The sequence below is a fragment of the Styela clava genome, chromosome 4, assembly GCF_964204865.1.
Source record: "Styela clava chromosome 4, kaStyClav1.hap1.2, whole genome shotgun sequence".
NCBI lineage: Eukaryota > Metazoa > Chordata > Ascidiacea > Stolidobranchia > Styelidae > Styela > Styela clava.
In genome coordinates, this window is record NC_135253.1 from 21,875,583 (window position 1) to 21,895,910 (window position 20,328).

At 38.4% G+C, this 20,328-nt stretch overlaps 2 protein-coding genes across 2 annotated transcripts; both read left to right on the forward strand.

Annotated features, from left to right (window-relative positions):
- The first annotated feature begins 9,508 nt into the window (after positions 1-9,508).
- Positions 9,509-12,761, forward strand: LOC120327189 (coiled-coil domain-containing protein 83-like). Its single transcript, XM_039393633.2, has one exon. It carries the CDS (start codon positions 9,540-9,542, stop codon positions 10,860-10,862), a length of 1,323 nt encoding a protein of 440 aa, XP_039249567.2. The 5' UTR covers positions 9,509-9,539; the 3' UTR covers positions 10,863-12,761.
- A 5,611-nt stretch (positions 12,762-18,372) lies between these two features.
- LOC120326905 (nicotinamidase-like) lies at positions 18,373-19,916 on the forward strand. The gene has a single exon (XM_039393265.2). It carries the CDS (start codon positions 18,498-18,500, stop codon positions 19,293-19,295), a length of 798 nt encoding a protein of 265 aa, XP_039249199.2. The 5' UTR covers positions 18,373-18,497; the 3' UTR covers positions 19,296-19,916.
- The last annotated feature ends 412 nt before the right edge of the window (positions 19,917-20,328 follow it).

Consider the following 20,328-nt stretch of genomic DNA (forward strand, 5'->3'; position numbering starts at 1 on the left):
TCCTTTTGAGCTCCTCACTTCTTTCCGGCTTCGCATTTCTTCACTGGAACAATCCCATGACGGAGGAAAGCGTCGGCGTACATTCTGCGCAGAAACTTGGTATAAAAACACGAATGGTTGTGTTACAGCGAGGACAAAAATGCACTTTTTTGTTTTTATTGCCTACTTTTTGCTACCGCCCGTGACTCACGTTGGTGCAAATTTGGTTTTAGAGATCTTAAACATCTTTCCGAGCGTGCCAGGGATCATCAATCTTCTATGGAGCATCTGGACAATGCAGTAAAATACCGAACATTCGGAAATGTTAATATTGCAGCACAGTTGGATGAAGGACGCGCGGTTTCTATTCGTCGGCACAACCAAATCGTCGAGAAAAACCGCCATGTTCTCGGTCGATTGATAGATGTTTTGAAGTTCATTGGTTGTCACGAGCTGTCCCTCCGTGGGCACGATGAACGGGCTGGCTCTTCTAATAGAGGGGTATTTTTGGATATGGTGGAATACACCGCATCCCTAGATACAGTATTGAGAGATCATCTTGATGCCGCAACTGTTTCGAAAGGGACATCTAAGGATATCCAAAATGATTTGCTCGACTCAATGTATAAAATTTATTTACAACATTTGGCTCTGGAAATTGAGAATTGCCAGTTCCTTTCGATTCAGTCTGACGAGACAACTGACATCACGTGCGTTTCCCAACTGGCTGTGATTTTTCGGTTTGTGAAAGATGGTAAACCTACCGAGAGATTCCACAGCTTTGTACCAATCGTTGATCGCACGGCTTGCGGGATATCGGCTGTACTGAAAGAAGTGTTACAGCCTTACAACGCGAAGTCAAAATTGATAGCTCAAACTTATGACGGCGCGGCAGTCATGAGTGGGTCGAAACATGGTGTTCAAGTTTATATAAAAGAAGATTTTCCTCATGCGCATTTTTTACATTGTTATGCACACCAATTTAACCTCGTTATTAAAAATATGTGTCTTGATACCCCTCTCGTCCGTATATTTTTTGCAAATGTTTCGGGGTTTTCTCCATTTTTTTTCCGTTTCGCCGAAGCGCTCTGACCTCCTTCGCCAAATATGTAGCCGCCGTCTCCCAGCTTGTGCACCAACACGTTGGAACTTCCAATCACGCGTGGTGCAGGGCGTGTCCAAAATTAGGTCTGAGCTCATTGAGTGTTTCAATGGCATTCAGAGCTCTCCGGTTTGGGACGAACGCTCTGTGAGGGAGGCGGCAGGTCTAAAGCGTCTGCTAGAAGATGGTGAGTTTTCATTTTTTCTCCACAATATTCTATCACGTGGATGTATTATACGTAGGCTTACCATACGTCCCGGTTTAGCCGGGACAGTCCCGGTTTTAGGATGTTTTTCTGTCAGAGACGTTATTTCTGGGATGCATGACTTTAATCAGCGCGTTATTGAGCATTTTGCTTCCAAGAAACCGCGGCGTGTTGCATATATGTTCAAGCAGTAGAAGTCTAGCAGCATATATATCTATGAGTGAGCGACGCATGTCCTTATTTTTGCATTACCTTTCCTTTCTTCATAGTAACGTTTTAAACCTTATTTTAGGTTTTGTCTGTTTTCCCGAAGTTTCTGTTAATATGTCATTGTATTTATCTGGGTAAATATTGCCTTTCCTTTTGAAAGTGGTTTCAAAATAAACTATGTCTATATTTATTAATCCCTTGACTTGGACCGGTTTTAAAGACACTTTCTTATCGTTAAAAATTGTCGCTTTTGCCGATTGGTTGTTACCGATGGAATGGTTTTTATACTCATAAAATGATGGGAGAACTTACAGCGCTCATCCTGTCCCCGTAGATGGGGGTGACTTGGTCCCGCAGTAGCTTGCCCCGGTTGTCAAAATCACCACGCGCCGCCACTGTAAAATAATGATTGTAAAATATTTTCAATCAAAAATGTCCTCATGTTATACGTTTGGTACTTCAAGTCGGCGCTGATTTAATTCCTTTCATGTTGGCAGTAATTTAGTTAGAGCCGCAAAGTGCTGTCTTCCATTACGACAAAACAGAAAATATAATAATCGAAAATTGTTTTAATCAAAATATGGACAGCGGCGATAGAATGTGTGTGCCATATACAAGAAGGTAGTGAATAGCCATATTTGAATATTAAATTTGAATTGAACATCATTGACTGTAATAGATGCGTGCGCCGTGTTACGATTTGTAGAAACGGCGTATATACGAATTTTTCACTAAATTTTACTAAACAAGCCTCGAATATTAATACTGATCAAATACTAATAGATGATCGCAAATTTTGAAAATGGAATAACTTCAAAATCTTAGTAAATTTACAGCTTATGTTTAACAGCAAGTTCTCCAAATACTTGTCCGTTTATTGCTTCCGCGCGCTGCCCTCAATTCAAAAGACGCTCGCCGCTCTATATTCGGCGCAACGTATAGTTCACGCCAAGTGTTGACTGATTACGACTTCCTTTGCGATTCAAGCCCATGTATTTGTAATTATAAACTGGTTAACATAACTATTCAGATACCCAATCGGAAAAGCAGCAACTTCTTCAAATGGTTCCATTACATTTGAACCCACGTACATTTGAACCCGTAATTTGAACCTACGACAATTGCACTTGCATACTATTGCACCTATGGGAATTTTATTTACGGATATTTGAACCCGTACTAACCGTCCCTAACCCGCGGATATACGGGTGCAAATATATGGGTTCAAATGTACGGTCTATTCTTCAAATACTTGTCCGTTTATTGCTTCTGCGCGCTGCCCTCAATTCAAAAGCCTTTCGCCGCGCTTTATTCTGCGCAACGTATAGTTCACGCCAAGTGTTAACTGATTACGATTTCCTTTGCGATTCACGGCCCTGCATTTGTAATTATAAACTGGTTAACTAACTATTCTCATACCCGATCTGGGGCGCCCGAGAAGTGTGTGTACCAATATGGAGGTAACTAATTTCGTTCGCCTACTTACCTAACAAAGACAGTCCCTTAACTCGTGATAGGACTAAAAAAAATAAGGAAAAACGAAATAAAATTATCGCCCAACCCTAACCTGGTTCACATACTACGGGAGTACCCGATCTGGACTGCTAAACAGGCGGGAAGCCATCTTATTAACTTTCATCTCCGACTCCTGTTGTCTGTTTTCATTTTTACACTTTTACTTCCTATCTCGGTAATCGCGAATTCAGTCAACCGCTTCATGTAACTAGCTGTTTTATTACAACTCCATATTTCCATCGCTACATGTATCGAATTTTATTATACTAACTCAGGGACGGATCATGCGCTTTAGAGACCCTAGGCACTTTTAGACTTTGGTTATATATATAAATAAAACAAAATTTTCGAGAATAGCATCAGTGGTCATGTGAAATTATGTCTTCTTATACATAGCAATTTTTTTTTGACGAAAAGTCACTTCGCCATATACATACAAGCGTCCATGTTATCAATTTTGGGGCCTTTAATGAATGCTCCTGTCTACCAGTTCAGTCATCTTTGACTGTCCCTTATTTTATATTGTAGCAATGCAAACTTTTTTAGGTCTTTTATACGGCCCATATTTTGAGCATTTAACTTTCATCTCCGAATCACGTTATCTGTTTTCCTTTTTATACTTTTACATCTTATTGTTGTAATGGCGAGTGCAGTCAATCGTTTCATGCAACTTCCTATTTCCATTGCGACACTTTTCGAATTTTATTACACTAATTCAGGGCCGGATCATGCGTTTTAGAGGCCCTAAGTATTTAAGATTCTATATATACAGGGTGGTCGCTAGAAAAAAACAGAAAATTTGTCAAACAACCATTTATTTTTATAAAGAATACCTTTTACAGAGTTTTTTGAAGGCATATGTTTGATGTTTATATATTGATGTTAAGTTATATTATACGTACAGAAGCTCAAAATGCCATCCGTGAACTTCAGAGCAGTGTCTAGAAGTCAAGCTTGTATGGCATTTTGAAGGTTAACTTGTAAGATATCGTTCCAAGCTCTTTCCAAACTCGTTTTCGAATCATCATTTGTAAATATAAATAGCTGTTTGACAAATTTTCTGCTTTTCTAACGAGTGTATAAAATATAGTTATAATGAAACTGGCATTATTTTCGAGAATAGTTCTCATACTTACAGATATGATATTTGAGAACGAAACATCGTCTGACCAACTCGAATAATTTCGTTTAACACTGAGGCGCCATTAAAATTGGCTACGTAAATTTTTGTAGTGTGTGTACCAGGTTAGGGTAAGGCCTTTTTCTCCAACGATTCCCCTCGCGGGTAGCGTAGAGACCGTCCACTGGGTGTAAAGTAGGCGAACAAAATTAGTTACCTCCATATTGGTACACACACTCCCGGAGCGTCCCTTTCTTTGATGCTCTGAACACGTGCCTTTTCTGCTTAATGGTTGCCCTGCAGTAACTTGACTCAACAATTATTTTGATATTTGCAGTTATATATTGTTTAGTCTGAAGAAGTTAGACTGTGATCTAACGGAAGTTCACTAATATACTTTCATGATTTTGTGCTATTTCGTAAAAAGAGATTATTCTATTCTTGGTAGGCTTTTAAAACGTTAGTACGATATATCATCTCAAACGACTGTCGATTTATCTCATGGGGTTTCATCGACTGCATATCAAGCTAGCAAAACAGAACATGAACGTTTGTTTTTCAACTGAAATTATGGTGACCGTACATTTGAACCCATGCGTATATCCACGGGTTCAATCTATATGCGGGTGCTAAAACCCATGGGTTAGGGTTAGTATGGGTTTAACTATCCGTGAAACAAAAAAAAATTCCATAGGCGCAATAGCATACAGGTGCAATTGTCATGGGTTCAAATGTACGTGGGTTCAAATGTAATGGAACCGAAATTATACTGGTTTAGGATTTTACTACATCGAGCTAACTGTTCGAATACGTTTGCCATCTCTCCGCCGGGAACTCTTGTGTGCTTCCGATTCCCGAGGGGTAAAAGAAACAATTGAAGGGCATCTCGTCGTACACGTAACCGTTGGTCAATTGTGTTTTTCTGCGCCATCCTAACATTCGAACAGACAAATAAACTATTCGTCATATATATGATTAAGCGGCGCTCTAGAAGTGTGTGTACCAATTTGAAGGTAACTAATTTTGTTCGCCTACTTTACATGAAGTTGTGTAAACGGACTGAAATCTATGAGCAGGGTGATATTCACTTGGCTAAAACAAACAGTCCTGGAACTTGTAATAAAACTAAAAATCGGAATAAAATTAGGGCCCAACCTTAACCTGGTACACATACTACGGGAGTACCAATTGAGCAGTCGTTCTCGCCCTTCTTTATTTCGGAATGGATAAGAAAATTCTGTTATAAATATTTGTGTAAATGGCTTAGTATTTTATGGCTCAGGTCAACGATCAGGTCACGCCACCGAGGTGTAAAAACTAACTCAATGGTAACGGCGCATTAAATATCTGGTACTCCCGTAGTATGTGTACCAGGTTAGGGTTAGGCCATAATTTTATTTTGATTTTTCTTATTTTAGTTCGATTACGAGTTCGGAGACTGTCTGTGTTGGCCAAGTGAATAGGTTTCAGTCCCTTTACACAGTGGCGTAGCCAGCCCAAAATTTGGGGGGGGGCCAAATTTGAAAATTATAGAAATTATATTGGGTTTAAAACACCCGTTCTTCAAGCGCAAAACAACAACAGATGGTCAACAAGCAAACTGATTCAATTACTCAGCTGGATTTTTGTGAATACAAAATCCAGTAATAAACAATTTTTTATTTGAAACAATGTGAATAAGTAAAATACATCGCCGCGATTAAAAGTCCATCCTTCGCTTCCCGCCAACTATGCCCGACACAACTCGATTAATTTTCTCTTCGGTGACCATTTCACGGTGACAGTGAAGCACACTCAAATCAGAAAGACGATTGGACGTCATTGGTGAGCGCAGCCATGTCTTTACCCGTTTCATGCATGAGAAAGACCGCTCAGCCTCAACGGTGGTTGCTGGTAGCGTCATAACGATCTGCATTGCGGTGTACACGCACGGATAATCTCGAGCGCTCAGAAGAAGCCCCTCCAAACATTCGTCGTTAACGTCGGAACTTAGAGAAGTTCTCCACAGTCTCACTTCATTCTGGAGGTTATCCAATAAATACAGACGCTCTACCTCATCCACGTGAACTGGTTTGTTCGGTGGAAGAATTGATAGCAATGAAAAAAATGATGGGTTGTCAATGAAGCGTTCCCGAATAGAGCAGCTCAAGCCGTCGACGTATGGGAGATATACGGAACGTTTAAAATACTGGGATGCTGAATCAGCACAGACATGGTCGTGATAAACTTGTACTTCGACTACTCTGGGTATTGTCAACTCTTTCAAGCCAGCTATTTCACAAGCTTCTTTGTAAATATTCAATGCTAGAACACTCTGAAGAGAGGTTCTTTACTGACGGCACACTGACTCCGACCGCCTGAAGTGCGCGCTAGTGGCTCCATTAGTGCCGAATATCGACCAATCAAACATACGGCGTAGATAACCGACGACTTTTCTAGAGCAGATTTCAGAGAAAAAGCCTTCGCCCGCGTCTCACTGTTAGCATCTCTCGCCAAAGAATCAAGAGCCTCAAGTACTCGTTTGAAGTTGCATTCGAAGATTCGGATGCTCTTGTACTTCTCAGACCATCTGGTGGGGCAGAACAAAGGGATGTTAATTCCTAAACCCGCGCGCCTTTTAGGGCTCTCCCTGAAAAAACGAATAGTCTCACGAATCATATCACAGGTGCTTCTGATGATTGCAACTTTACTTTGGTCATTTATGACCAAATTCAAACAATGAGAAGCGCAGTGCACAAATATTGCGCGCGGGTATTTATCACGAATGCGTTTTTGCACACCGCTGACGTGACCTGCCATTGTCGTTGCACCATCATAGCCTTGCCCCACAAGTTTTTGCAAATCCACTTCTATACCAGAGAGGTGGGTCAAAATATTTGAGAAAATTGATTCGGCAGAAACAGAATCCATTTCCACTAATCCTGTGAAGCGCTCGCACACTTCACCACCTTTCACATACCTCAAAACGATGCTTAGTTGTTCTTTCCCAGAAATATCACATGATTCGTCGGCTATTACGGACACAAACGATTTATTAGCCTCCATAACGATATCTTGCACTATCATGTTGCTTGCTACCTTGAGAATTTCATTTTGTATCATCGGGCTTGTATACTTAGCGTTTCCGGCCATTCGAGCGAAATGCCTTTTCAAATCTTCATCCCCTGCGTCGATACGAAATAGAAGAAGGTTCACAAAATTTCCACTATCCCCGGAATGTCCGCGCAAGGGTATGTTTCCATGCTTTTGACAAAATTTTTCGCAGCTATATTTGATTCTCGGTGGTAATTTGTGTCTCGGTGTGCTACAGCCTTTTCCATAAATTTTTTGTAGTCAATGCATGGTCTTGTAACAAAGGCAGTGTCCCTGAGTGTTCCATGCTTCAAACGTGCTTGCATGACTATGCATATCTCACACAAACCACCCCCATCAGAGAGTTGGGTGTAAACTAACCAACTGCAAAATCTGTTATCGTCAATCCATTTTTTGAGAAATTTACGACGACTTTGTCTAACAGTATCCAGAATCGTCACGTTTTTTCGGACCATCCGAAGTTAGAAGCCTGCATCTCTCCGCATCGGTAAGCTGTGTATGTTTCTTAAAAATATATCCAAGATCGTTTGTTTTCCCTTCGTTGATTATTAGTTCATCTTCGGGATTAGAAGTGATAGACGTAACTGACGTAACCGGTGCATCCACAGCCTGAGAAGCGCTTATTGATGTATTTGAGGAAAGCGAGTCTTTATTTCGCTGAAAAAAACTATCGAATTTCGCCTGTTTAAATTTAGCCATCGAAGTAATTTGGTCATCAAAATCCAAGCGTTTCGAATAAAAATCCGGCGAGAACAAATCAAGACCGAGTAACTGACCAGCGAATTTCGCCTGTTTAAATTTAGCCATCGAAGTAATTAGGTCATCAAATTCCAAGCGTTTCGAATAAAAATCCGGCGAGAACAAATCAAGACCGAGTAACTGACCGCTTGCGAAACAGTCTTTCCCATACTGCTCATAAGAGCGAACGTTCAAGTCTTTGTGACGTAACAATGACAATCAGCAAGCGTGACGAGACAAGATGCCACAAAACTGGTGGATTAGGAATGGAATTCTTGAAAATTTTGGGGGGGGCCATGGCCCCTCTGGCCCCCCCCCTGGCTACGCCTATGCCTTTACACAACCTTTTGACGAAAAGTCACCTCGCGATATGCATACAAGCGCTCGTGTTATTAATTTTGGGACTTTTAATGAATGCTTCTGTCTACAAGTTCAGTCATCTTTGACTGTCCCTTATTCGATATTTTATATTGTAGCAATGCAAACATTTTTAGGTCTTTTATACGTAGGCCCACCATACGTCCAAGCAAGTTTTTTCGGCGGTAAAACTAAATGACCCGGTTTTGCAGTATGGCAGTCATGAATAATTTTACATGGTCATGATACTATTACAGTATTACACAATTGTTTTCTTTTAACGGAGGAAGCCGATTCACTACTGATTTGCGTCTGACTTCACTAGTTCAGATAGAGTTTTTTTTTTATGTCATTTATAGTTATGATATGACAGTATGAACCATGCGTTGATTCAATAACCAACTGTACTGTCGTTGAATCATCAAAATGCCGAAAACAAGGTTTTCTAATGAGTTGAACGATTTCTATTATTTGAAGCAAAGACCAATATTTGAAGAGACCGGTATTTTAATAATATACAGGTAATTTTAATGCCCATAATCTACCCACAATGGTATGGAAAACCTTCAAACTCTCACTAAGCCTCTGGAATCGAACCAAGGTTGGCTTGCCCAATCCGCACTGTCCCGGTTTGTTGCTTATAAGGTAAGATATAGGGTAAGCCTATTTATACGGCCCATATTTTGCCCAAATTTTGGGTATTTAAGATTTTCCAAGTGACGCTCACAAAATTCATGATTCAATGGTTGCTGCATTGTACCAAGCTTTGGGAACACGGTGAATTGCTCTGCTGATTACATGTGAGTGCAGGTTCCTATTCCGCGGGAGATGATTAAGTGCGATTCGCGTCACAACTGCCAACGATACGCGGAGATTGCTGGAAGCTGGACTCCTTACCAAAGAGCGATTACGTAATCTCCGATCAGTTACGGACCTCACCTCAAGTCCAGGCATCTGAAACGAATAACTGACTGAATAATCCCATACATGACATAAAATGGTAACTGTCCATGGTTTACAATATGAGTAAGCTGTCTCATCAACTTTCCTCTCCTGGGCTAAATGAGAAAATCATATCTTATTATTTCGCTGTTAAAAAGTGTCAATGTGTGTATAAAATCGACACAAGAGGCGCTCTCGTTTCCAAGACGACTGTGACGTCAGACAACATCGCCGTGTGCCTAAGTATGCCAGAAAATGCAATGAAATAGCGTTACGAAATGGGTAAAAAAGGTGGTAAAAAGAAAGGGAAGGGCAAAAAGTCCGGGGGAGGGAAAAAAGGCAAGAAAAGCGGCCAGCGCGAAGATGAAATGACACTCCAAGAAGCCGTTTTGGCCTTTCAAATTCAAGTCAAAGAGAAGGCAGTAGAGGACCTTATGTTTGAAATTAAAGGTCTTCAAGAGAAAAATAAAAGACATCAAGCCAGAAATACAAGGCTTAAAGAAGAACAGGACATACATATTAAAGTTCTTTTGCGTCAAGCTAAAGAACAAGAGACAGAACAAGATAGTAAGGAGTCTTTTACTTGTGAACATGTCGAAAAAGCAATGCGACAGGTTTGGTGGTTGAGCCGCACTGAAGAGCAGCAGCTTAAGAACTTGGAAACAAAAATTAATGGGATTGATAAAGAGTATTCAAACGTTTGGGAACAAGTTGAAATGTGGAGAGCGTACCGTGATTCTGGGGCAAAACAACATGCTGATCAAATCCAAGTTTTAGAACTTGAGTTGGAAGACATGAAAAGAAGTTTCGAAGATATTTGTGCACATTTGAAACGTCAACTTCATAATGCAAAATCGGAAGTTAAGTCGTATATGGATCAATGTATGGCTGAACAGCAACATCTTGCTTCCGAAAAAGCAATGGAACAAATGGATAAAATTGGAGTACAGGAAATTCATGAAAATGAGTGGCTGAAAACAGAGGCTGAAATTCACAGAAAAGAGGTCGCGTCGTTGTACTCCATTGTCGAAACTTTAGAGCACGAAAACATACAATTAATTTGTGAACTTATAGACTGCCAAGCTGAAGATTTAAAAATTTCACGGACTTTTGCAAATGTGGGGTTTGAAGGGGAAGAAACAGATGCAATGGACCGGAAACAAATGTCAATATATGAACCGGGATATAAAAGTCCCACTGGAACACCGACACGTCGTGCGATCACTCCGGGAAAAGAAAGGCCACGGAGCGCTATGCAAGCCGCGATAGAGGATAGAGTGTTTTCTATTAAATTCGCTGATGATTCATCTGAGGGAGAAGAGAGTGAAGATGAAGAAAATAAATTGGCACTGCATGTAGATGTGGAAAATAAATTGGCACTGCATGTAGATGATGAAGATAATATTTTGTCACAGCAAGAATACCTTCACCTAGGGCCATTAGAACTCAAACTTCTTTGTGTACGAGGAGAACCAAAACCGATACATGAAATTGACGCTGGTATACAAATTGTCGATGGAACATCTTCTGATTTAACTGTAACTCGCCCAAGATGGCCAGTTTCTCCACCTATGATACGAAAAGCAGTTGAAACACCGTAATTGAATTTAGTATCACTTTTAGGATCAGGGGGCGTTAAATTGAACAGTTTGCAATAATAAAATTGCAATGTCACATTATAAAAACACCATTGTGCTCCTGATAATTGTACCTCCTGTTTTAGTAATAAATGAAAAATAAATAACATTAAAAATGAATATTTTTATGTTATGTTGAATCCAATTTGTAATCTAATATTGACAACAAGGCTATACTTTGGAACCCTAAAGTGGTTAGTTATTCTCTATATATAAAACTCGGAACTGGACGAATTTTCAATTTAGGTCTTGCTTTTCTATACCGGATTAATATAAAAATCTCAACAGCTTTTTAAGCTCATTCTTTGTTAGCCTGAAAAGCCTGTTTTTACTAAATTCATTGAAGTTTTCTGCAATTTTTTTAGACTAGGCTACAAGAGCAATAGCATATTTTGTATATTATGATGCTACTCTTCAAGCTGGTACTACCTAACATTGAATAGAGCAGCTACTATCACCCCCCTTTTTGTACGTTCGTTTAAGTGAACATGTTTTTTAATATCCATGATATAAATTTGAATCTTTTCTTCATAAGCAATTATTAGTGATATGTTGTGCGGCAATGTTGCGAGCTGCCTATTATTCGTTCTTGTACTGCTGCATCCTTATGTGACCTGTGCCACAAGGATGATTAAATGAGATGAAGCAGTAAACTTCTGGCAACTAAAGAGCAGAATATAATCCCACATAATAAAAGTTTTACTAATTTTTCTCCAAAACATAGCATAGTTTATTTATCACCATTAAAAGGAATTTTTCTTCAGGTTCAATGGTGGCTTTGATTTTCAAGTAAATGAAGTAATTCAGCATACAAATTTGGCAACACCCATAGTGTGTGTACCAGATTAAGCCATAATTTTATTCTGTTTTTAGTTCTATTACGAGTTCAGGTACTGTCTGTGTTAGGCAAGTGGATATCCCCCTGTCCATAGGTTTCAGTCTCTTTACACAACTTGATGTAAAATAGACGAACAAAATTATTTACCTCTATATTGGTACACACACTTTTGAAGCGCCCAAAATTTTTATGCCAGTTCAGTATTCCTATGTTTGCACTAAATTCTGGTGCAAACCAGCAAATATCGGAGATTGTGGGATTATTTGTTCCCTATTTGCAAGAGTGTTCACCTTTTATAGTTGACTATTTGAGAATTTTCTAAAGCTTTTCTAACTTTAATGGCAATGTGTTGATAAGTACCCTGCTTATTGATATTATCTTTATCTGTTATGAGCATAGCATAAAATCCTAGCAAATATATTCATCTTCTTTGTAAAGTAATAGCTAGTTATATATTAATATCTGCTTGTCTAGAGCAGTGGTTCCCAAACCACAGCCCGTGGGCCAATTACAGCCCGCGAGCCAAGCATAATGGTTTAATACGACTTGCCCAACTGAAGTGAAATAGTTTAACACTTTATGTTTTAACCTTTTCGCGTTCTATATTCTGCTAATTGTTATATCATCATCACAGTGTAAGCACGTGTATATCCATACCAATTCTATTATACCAGTATCTTAATTATACGACCGGTATTGGCCCCTTGCGAGCTCTCCCTTTTCCTGGCCCGCGAATGTCCTTCTGCTTCTAATTCTGTCTGCTCGTCAATCAACTTTGGGAATCACTGGTCTGAAGCCTTATTTGAAGCTCATAAAAGATTGTACCGGTAAATGTACCAGATTTGTGCATTCATATTTTTCAAAATGTGCCCATTACTTCTAAAAGACTTTCATTTACATTTTCTTAAATGTATGTCCCTTTTTATTGCACTTTCAGTTCAACTATGCTTTTCATATAGATTACCACTTTTTCTGTGTTTTTTTCTCACGTGTCATAACCGTATAATATAACCACAATGCGTTCATTTTGTGCCTTCATGTTGGTGTGTGTGTCCAGCTACAAGCGGGCGGATTTGATTTTGGCGCTATACCTTTTCACACTACGAATAGGGCTGGGCATTTCGAATCGAATATGAAATTATTCGAATCAGTTCAGAGCAAAATTTCGAATCGCCGCCATCTTCTTTTTCTTCCTGCCAATGGTCGAGCTAAATATCTCATTTTTTTTATTGAAGCCATATTTTTTCAACGCAATTCAGACATATGACTCTTTTCTGTAGTGAGTTATTGATGAAAACGTGTTTTTTATTGTGCGTGAACACTCAGCAATCTGCCTGAGTGATGTATTCTATGTTTTCAGTAATTAATGTGTCTGGAAGACCTATATAATAAAAAGTTACATACAATTTTATATCTCTTAAGTATTCAAGATTCGATTCGAAAAAATGATTCGATTCTGAAATCTTCAGGTATTCGAAAATGCCCAGCCGTAACTACGAATCACTCAGTTGAAGTTCGCGAGTTCCGACTCGTTTGGGTTGTGTGCAGACAACTGCGAGAGAATTCCCGATGTCGTTCAGGGACCCGCTCATATCTTCAATTAACTTATAAGTTAAGTGAAGCTAAATTAAATTAGAGCGAATATTTGCATTGGTTGCTAGGTGTCAACGCCGAAAACGAAATCGGATTTTCATATTCATCCTGTTGAGAGGAAAGCCGATAAGGCAGTAGTTCCCAATCTATTATGGCTCGTGGCCAGTTCACGGATGCTTTAAGCACTCACGAAACCCTCCTGTTTAATATTCCAGTGGTATTTATATTGTGAATATCATTGGTAGATTCCAAATTCCTTTATGTTCAAACAATCCCTGCTCAACAAAGTGAAAACACCTTGTGAAATAACCTTATCAAGCAATGAAACTAGGAAGAGCAGGGAGTTTTTTTGTGAAGAGTAAAATCAGTTTTGCGCCCAACATGGTGGCCCTTTCCAACTGCTCTGTGGGCCCCGGGCCCCCGGTTGGGGACAGCTGCGATAAGGTTTCTTGTCGTGTTGTCACTCCACGTTGAATATGGTTGGTGTTCGTGAAATTACCAATTCATCGTTTCAGATACTTGGACTTAGGTAATGGCGATTTTTAAGTTTATTTCAACTCCATAATCAGCATAATAGACGATAAAATAATTGATTAAAACGGATTGTAAAATCAGGAGAGCAAAGTAAGGTTTAAAACGTACATATTTCAGGTTGAAAGTGAAATCATACAATCAGGAGACATAATAAAATTAGAACAGACAAAAAGAGAAATATAAGATACGATACATAGTAAAAAAATATACAAACAAATAAAAAACAGAAAATAACAATTTTTCACAACAAAATAACAATTGTGTGACGGTTGACAAACTGGATACCGATAACAGGAGTGAGATGTATGAAAAAAAATGTTGCACAACCCTTGCTTAGAATGTGTGAATCACGGCGTAATCGGTGGTTTCCATATGACGTTCTCCTAAAAGACACCGAACTATTGTTCTGAACCTTGTTTGGGTCACGTCTGGAACATTGGTCGTAACAAAAATTCCTGCATGCCCGTATGTCAGAGTCGTATGTCAGACTTACAATTTAAAATGTGGCTTCAATAAAAAAACTTGTAGAATTCACCTCGACGTTTGATAGATAGAAAAAAAAATGGTCGCGTTTCGAAATTCTCGTCTGAATCGATTCGACTTGGAATGTCCAGCTCCAGCAAAAATAGGCGTTTCAAGATTAAATTTATTGATTTCGTCAGGTTCACTAAATCAGGGGTTCTCAAACTTTTTGTGTTGCGGAGCCCTTGAAAAAGTTGACTATTATTCACGGAGCCCCAAAATAAATGTTAAAATTGTTACTTTCCGAATAATATTCCTGAGTAAGTTAAAAGTACTGTACTTATTTTGAATGCTAAACCTTTTTTTAATAGGGTTAATACAAGTCATAAATAAATCTAAATGTAAAAGATAAATTATATATACTAAAGCTGTAAATTTGACACTTGACAAACATATTAATAAATTAGGGGTCGGATCTTTACCCTTAGACATTTTGATTGACTTAAAAGGCCGCTAAAACGTACTCGATTGCATTTTGTTACGATCGCCGATTGTTTTCGTCAGCATGGCGGTGTTTATTCTCCCTAAATCAAAAATTCCCCCGACAGATACATGTATAGTTCCACAATGACAACGAGTATAGCTTTTTTGTTCTCGTGGGGAATTATGAGTTCAATGTGAAAAACATGTTACCATATTATAGTCATCGGGGACGAAATGCTAAAAATAATAAATAATAAAGAGGTAAATCCGCAACTCAAATTTCTTGATTGAAAAGCGGCATTCTGAAATATTAAAACTAAAACTTAAAACGGAAGATAACACTATAAGTTTTGTTTCAGCAGACTCACGTCAGATTAAAAACGCTTTCATAGACATTGTAAATCACAAAATTTGGTGTTTTGTTGGGATTTCTTTGGTTATTCGTCGTAGTAACTGCGAAACCGAAACACGGTCAAATGTGCGCGCGATTTTCCCATTCCGAAACTACCGACGGAGCCGCATGCAATGAAATAAATTTCAATCTTTCGTATTTTGCCCCGACCTCATGATTTTTTAAACGGCGATATCCTGCTCGTGAGTGCGAAAGAACAAATCAAGCTTGACAAATCCCAAGATCGCAAAAATACGACTGCAATTTATGTACAGTTTATTTATAGTTATAGCGTATTTTATGGTATTTCAGAATAGGATTCTTTCAATTCAGTAATCCTAATAATAGTAAAATTAGCCACTTCAGTATTTTGAAAAGTAATCGAATAGCTCGCGGAGCCCCTGGGTTTCTCTCACGGAGCCCTGGGGCTCCGTACGGAGCACTTTGAGCACCTATGCACTAATGACTAAATCATATCGGACATTCTTTCGTTCAATGACATTTTTTTAATGTGTTCAAAATTCTCTATCGAAAATATTATTTTCTCCAGAGTGAAGTTATGGTGATCGGGGTTTATTCCATTATTCACGGTGTGGTTTCCACGGCTACACTTACGTTGCGTCAAATTTCCTCAAATACTTTTAGTTACGCAAGTTAGGCGCAACAGCGTTGTGAGACATTACATAGTTTTCCATCACGAGATTCCATCAGACATTTTCGTTCAATAACATTGTTTTCTTGAAATCAAAATTTTCTATCGAAATATTATTTTCTCCAAAGTGAAACTATGGCGATCGCAGTTTTATTTCATTATTCACGGCGTCGTTTCCACGGCTACACTTACGTTACGTGGGGAAATTTCCTCAAATACTTTGAGTTACGCAAGTTGAGCGCAACAATGTTGTGAGACGTTACACGGTTTTCCATCATGAGATTCCATCAGACATTCTTTCGTTCAATGACATTTTTTTATTGAATTCAAAATTTTCTATCGAAATATTATTTTGTGCAAAGTGCAACTATGACGATCGGAGTTTATTTCATTATTCACAGCGTCGTTTCCACGGCTACACTTACGTTACGTCGGAAATTTCTTCAAATACTTTTATTTACGCAAATTAAGCGTAACAATGTTTTGAGACGTTACACGGTAAGTGTTTCAAGAATGAACGTGCGATCATTTTAGCCTAGCCCGCCCTTTAATTACTGAAGCTAATTGCCCCAGTGCAGCGCGATTCCAAGCGGAAGGCCGGCAAAGCCCACAAAAATTTGCAGAATTGAACAGCCAAAAGTCCAGAATATGCGTCAGGTTTTCTAAATCTCATTATATATTAATACTTTTGTCCAGTTCCAGTTTTTCTTGAATTTAAAATTGTTCGCCCTTCAGGGGGGAGGTTTGCGGGTCGAAATACTCATTCTCTACTGACCCGCTAAATGTTACGGCCTAATTTGGAAGTTAGATATTTCAGACCTCCATTGAAAATTTTTGACTACGCGCCTGATGTAATATTTTTTCCAAAATGGAAATGTGGCGATCGGAGTTTGTTTTCACTTTCACGATTCGCGACGTCGTTTCCACGGAAACACTTACGTTGCGTCAAATTTTCTCGAGTACTTTTAGTTCCTTGAGTTAGGCAAAGCGGGCGCAACTGTTTTGTGAGACGTAATACGGAAATTGTTCTAAAAATGGACGTGCGATAATTTCAGTTGAGTTCCGTATGTTCACACTCTTTCCAATAATTACTACCGTGTTTCCCCGGAAATAAGACAGGGTGTTATTTCTATTTTTTTATTGAAATATAGCTCCAGGGCTTATTTTTGGGTGGATGTCTTTTATTTTCATTTATCAAAAACAAAATTACAGAGTACAGAATTAAAAGATTTTCAAATATACAAATTATGAAAACCGATATCCATTTACTTATAAATAACACGTTTTTATTCAAAATGACTGCTAAACATAGATTATAAATTATTTGAAACGCGTAAGAGAGATTTCTTACTATCGACTAAGTCAAAAAAAAATTCGCGCTATCGACTAGATCTTATTTTAGGGGGAAGGCTTATAATAAAATAATTTTCAAAATTCAGGGTAGGTACTATTTTCGGCACTCTGGAACTATTCGTATCAAGATGACTCACAAACTGAACAACCCTAACCTGGTACACATACTGTGTTCAGGTTGTGCGCCATCTTAGTACGAATACTTCGGGAGCACCCATTTTTCAGACTAGGTCCTATTTTCGGGAAAACACGGTATGTACCCATGAAACACCTAGAACTAAGTACCGTGATGAAGCATGATTTCAAGCATGGAAAGATAAAGAAAGCAATATTTTGCGCGATTCGTTGTCGCGACTGCCATCGGCATGCCCGAAGTCTCGTTTGAGTATAATTGATTTGATCAATGAACATGTATGTATGCTGTTGATTTGATCAATGATACGTAACGACATGTCATTGCTTAATACAATTTGTTCTCAAAGGCACATATCAAAAACACAAATAAAAAGGCACGGTAAATACATGTGTACGGCCCAAATGAATACAAACAAATAAAGGAATCAAATGAAAGGACCGGGACTGGTAACCAGATGAGAGGCCGTAGTTCGCCATATGATTAAGCCGTCTTGTCGGCTCTCCTCTGCCCCAAGATAAATATGTAAATCTATCTATTCTGAATAAAAATAGACACAGTAAAATAAATCCACGCGTACGTGTTATCATGGAAGGAGAATCAAATAGCGGCCATGCAGTAGGCCTATTCGAAAAAATATACTCGCGGACGCTTCCATAATTAGTTACCGAAAACTTAAAGTCATGCTTAGGTCTCAAAACAAGTATATAGCATTTATTTTCAATTTTGCTGTTTCAAACTCCTCAAAAAATGTTAGAATTCCCCATTTTATTACATTACCGTTCGGGCTCGTTTACTACAAAAGTGAGCTGGCTCGTGTTTCATTTCTTGAACCTTTTGCCACAGTTAATTAGTCTCTTTGAATCTTATAAGAAACACTTGCTTATATTTTATTGCGCAATTTTATTTAGTATAAGATTCAATATATCTATCAAATCTATTTTTTTCTATAACTATGGCGAGTTGAGTTCATTTCCTCTTTCCGTGGTTTAGCGTCGTTTCCACAGCGACACTGACGTTGCGTGACAGATTTTAGTTCCGCGAGTTACGCAAAGCAGACGCAACTGTTTTGTAATACGCGACGAGGTTGTTAATTATTACTAAATGTTTTTGTGTTTGTATATTTTCGAGAGAAAGAAAAACGCTGCCGATATATAAATATGTGCGGAAATTGGCTGACACGAGCATTTACTAGTCTAGGTTTTCAGGGCTGGCCAACAAGGATGTTTTCTCACTCAAACGGAAATGCTACAAAAAAGACAGCACTGATCGTCGTCGACGTTCAGAATGATTTTATTTCTGGATCACTGGCACTGTGTAACTGCCCTTCAAAACATAAGGGGGAAGAAGTTGTGCCGAAAATTAATGAGCTTGTGGAATTGCCGTTCTGGGATTTGGTGGTCTATTCAAAAGACTGGCACCCTCCAAATCACATCTCATTTGTGTCTAACACTCATTTATTTCATCCCCATATGGACAACAAATGTGATCTTACCAATCCTTGCGTTTTCGATCATGTTATTTATGATGTTGATAGCACCGTCGTGGAGCAAGACCTGTGGCCTGTACATTGTCTACAGAACTCAGAAGGAGCTGAATTCCATAAGGATTTGAAAATTGTGGAAGGAGGTGTAGTTGTACACAAAGGCTTGAATCCAAACATAGATTCCTATTCTGCTTTTTTCGATAATGGTCGACGCTCTGAAACTATTTTGCAATCAGTATTGAGAGATAACAGGATTTCAACAGTGTATGTGTGTGGACTAGCGACAGATGTTTGCGTAAATTTTACAACTTTCGATGCTCACAGCCTTGGGTTTGAAACGTATATTATCGAGGACTGCTGTCGTGGAGTACACGAAGAAAATATCGAAAAAACTTTCAAAGACATGAAGGAAGCAGGGATTAAAGTTGTAACTAGTGAGGATGTTCCAAAAAATAAAGAAACTCAGAGCTAATATTGGACTTCAATATAATTCCATGTATGATACAATTTCCAGAATTTTAAGCTTGAAAAACTGGGTATCAAGATGAAATATGGAAATCTTAATCTTTCTTTTGTTGGAAGAACTGGCAACTAGGATTTCAAAAAATCAACAAAGAATATTTGAATAATCAACTTTAATAACTTAAACTGATAATTGGATCATAAGCAACGTTATTCGGTTATGGTTAGAATATCTTAGCTTTTTCTATTATACTTTTTATGCAGTAATGAATATGATTTCTTCTGTATATTTGTAATATTTGTTTGTTTGTTGTGTGTACTCTGTATATATTAATTACTTCTTGTGCACTCTCATGTAATATTTTATCACAGCGCTTGAGGTAAAAAAAGTTTCAATCTCGAAAAGCAATGCCACTAAGCCTTTTTCTTCACGTTAATAAATATGAATGTTTTCGTTTTTATTCATATATATTTTTAGTGTATTATTACACTTCATGTAATATTTTGTAAAACTTCTTCAGGATGAGTTCTATCATTTTCACAAAAGTAATGTCAGAAATATAAAACTCGACTTGGTTATTGTTATTCTGCCCACTGGCTTCAGGTGTGATTATGTAACTTTTCATGTCTAGTTTAATTTGGCATGTTCCTTGTCTAGTCAGTGGCGTGTCAAGTTTTTCTGCTGCCCTAAACGAGTATCTAATAATGATGCCTGTTATAACTAACTTCGAAAATAATTTTGGGGAAAAACAATTTGTTGTTATACATGAGAAAAAATAAATTGAAGGTCAAGTAAGAGTGAAATATTATTATTTAAATCACCAAGCTAATCAACAAACTCACCTTATAACGTGCTGTCTGGGCGGGTTCCTCCTTGCCCCCCCCCCCCCCCTCATCTATAGACACGCCACTGCGTCTAGTCTACTCTGGCATGTCTTACGTCTAGTCTATATTGGCATGATTATAACTTCCTGAAAAGTAAAAAAGTGGAATATGCAAATTTTATCTTGACTATTCTGCAATATCAATTTTGATTTCGACAA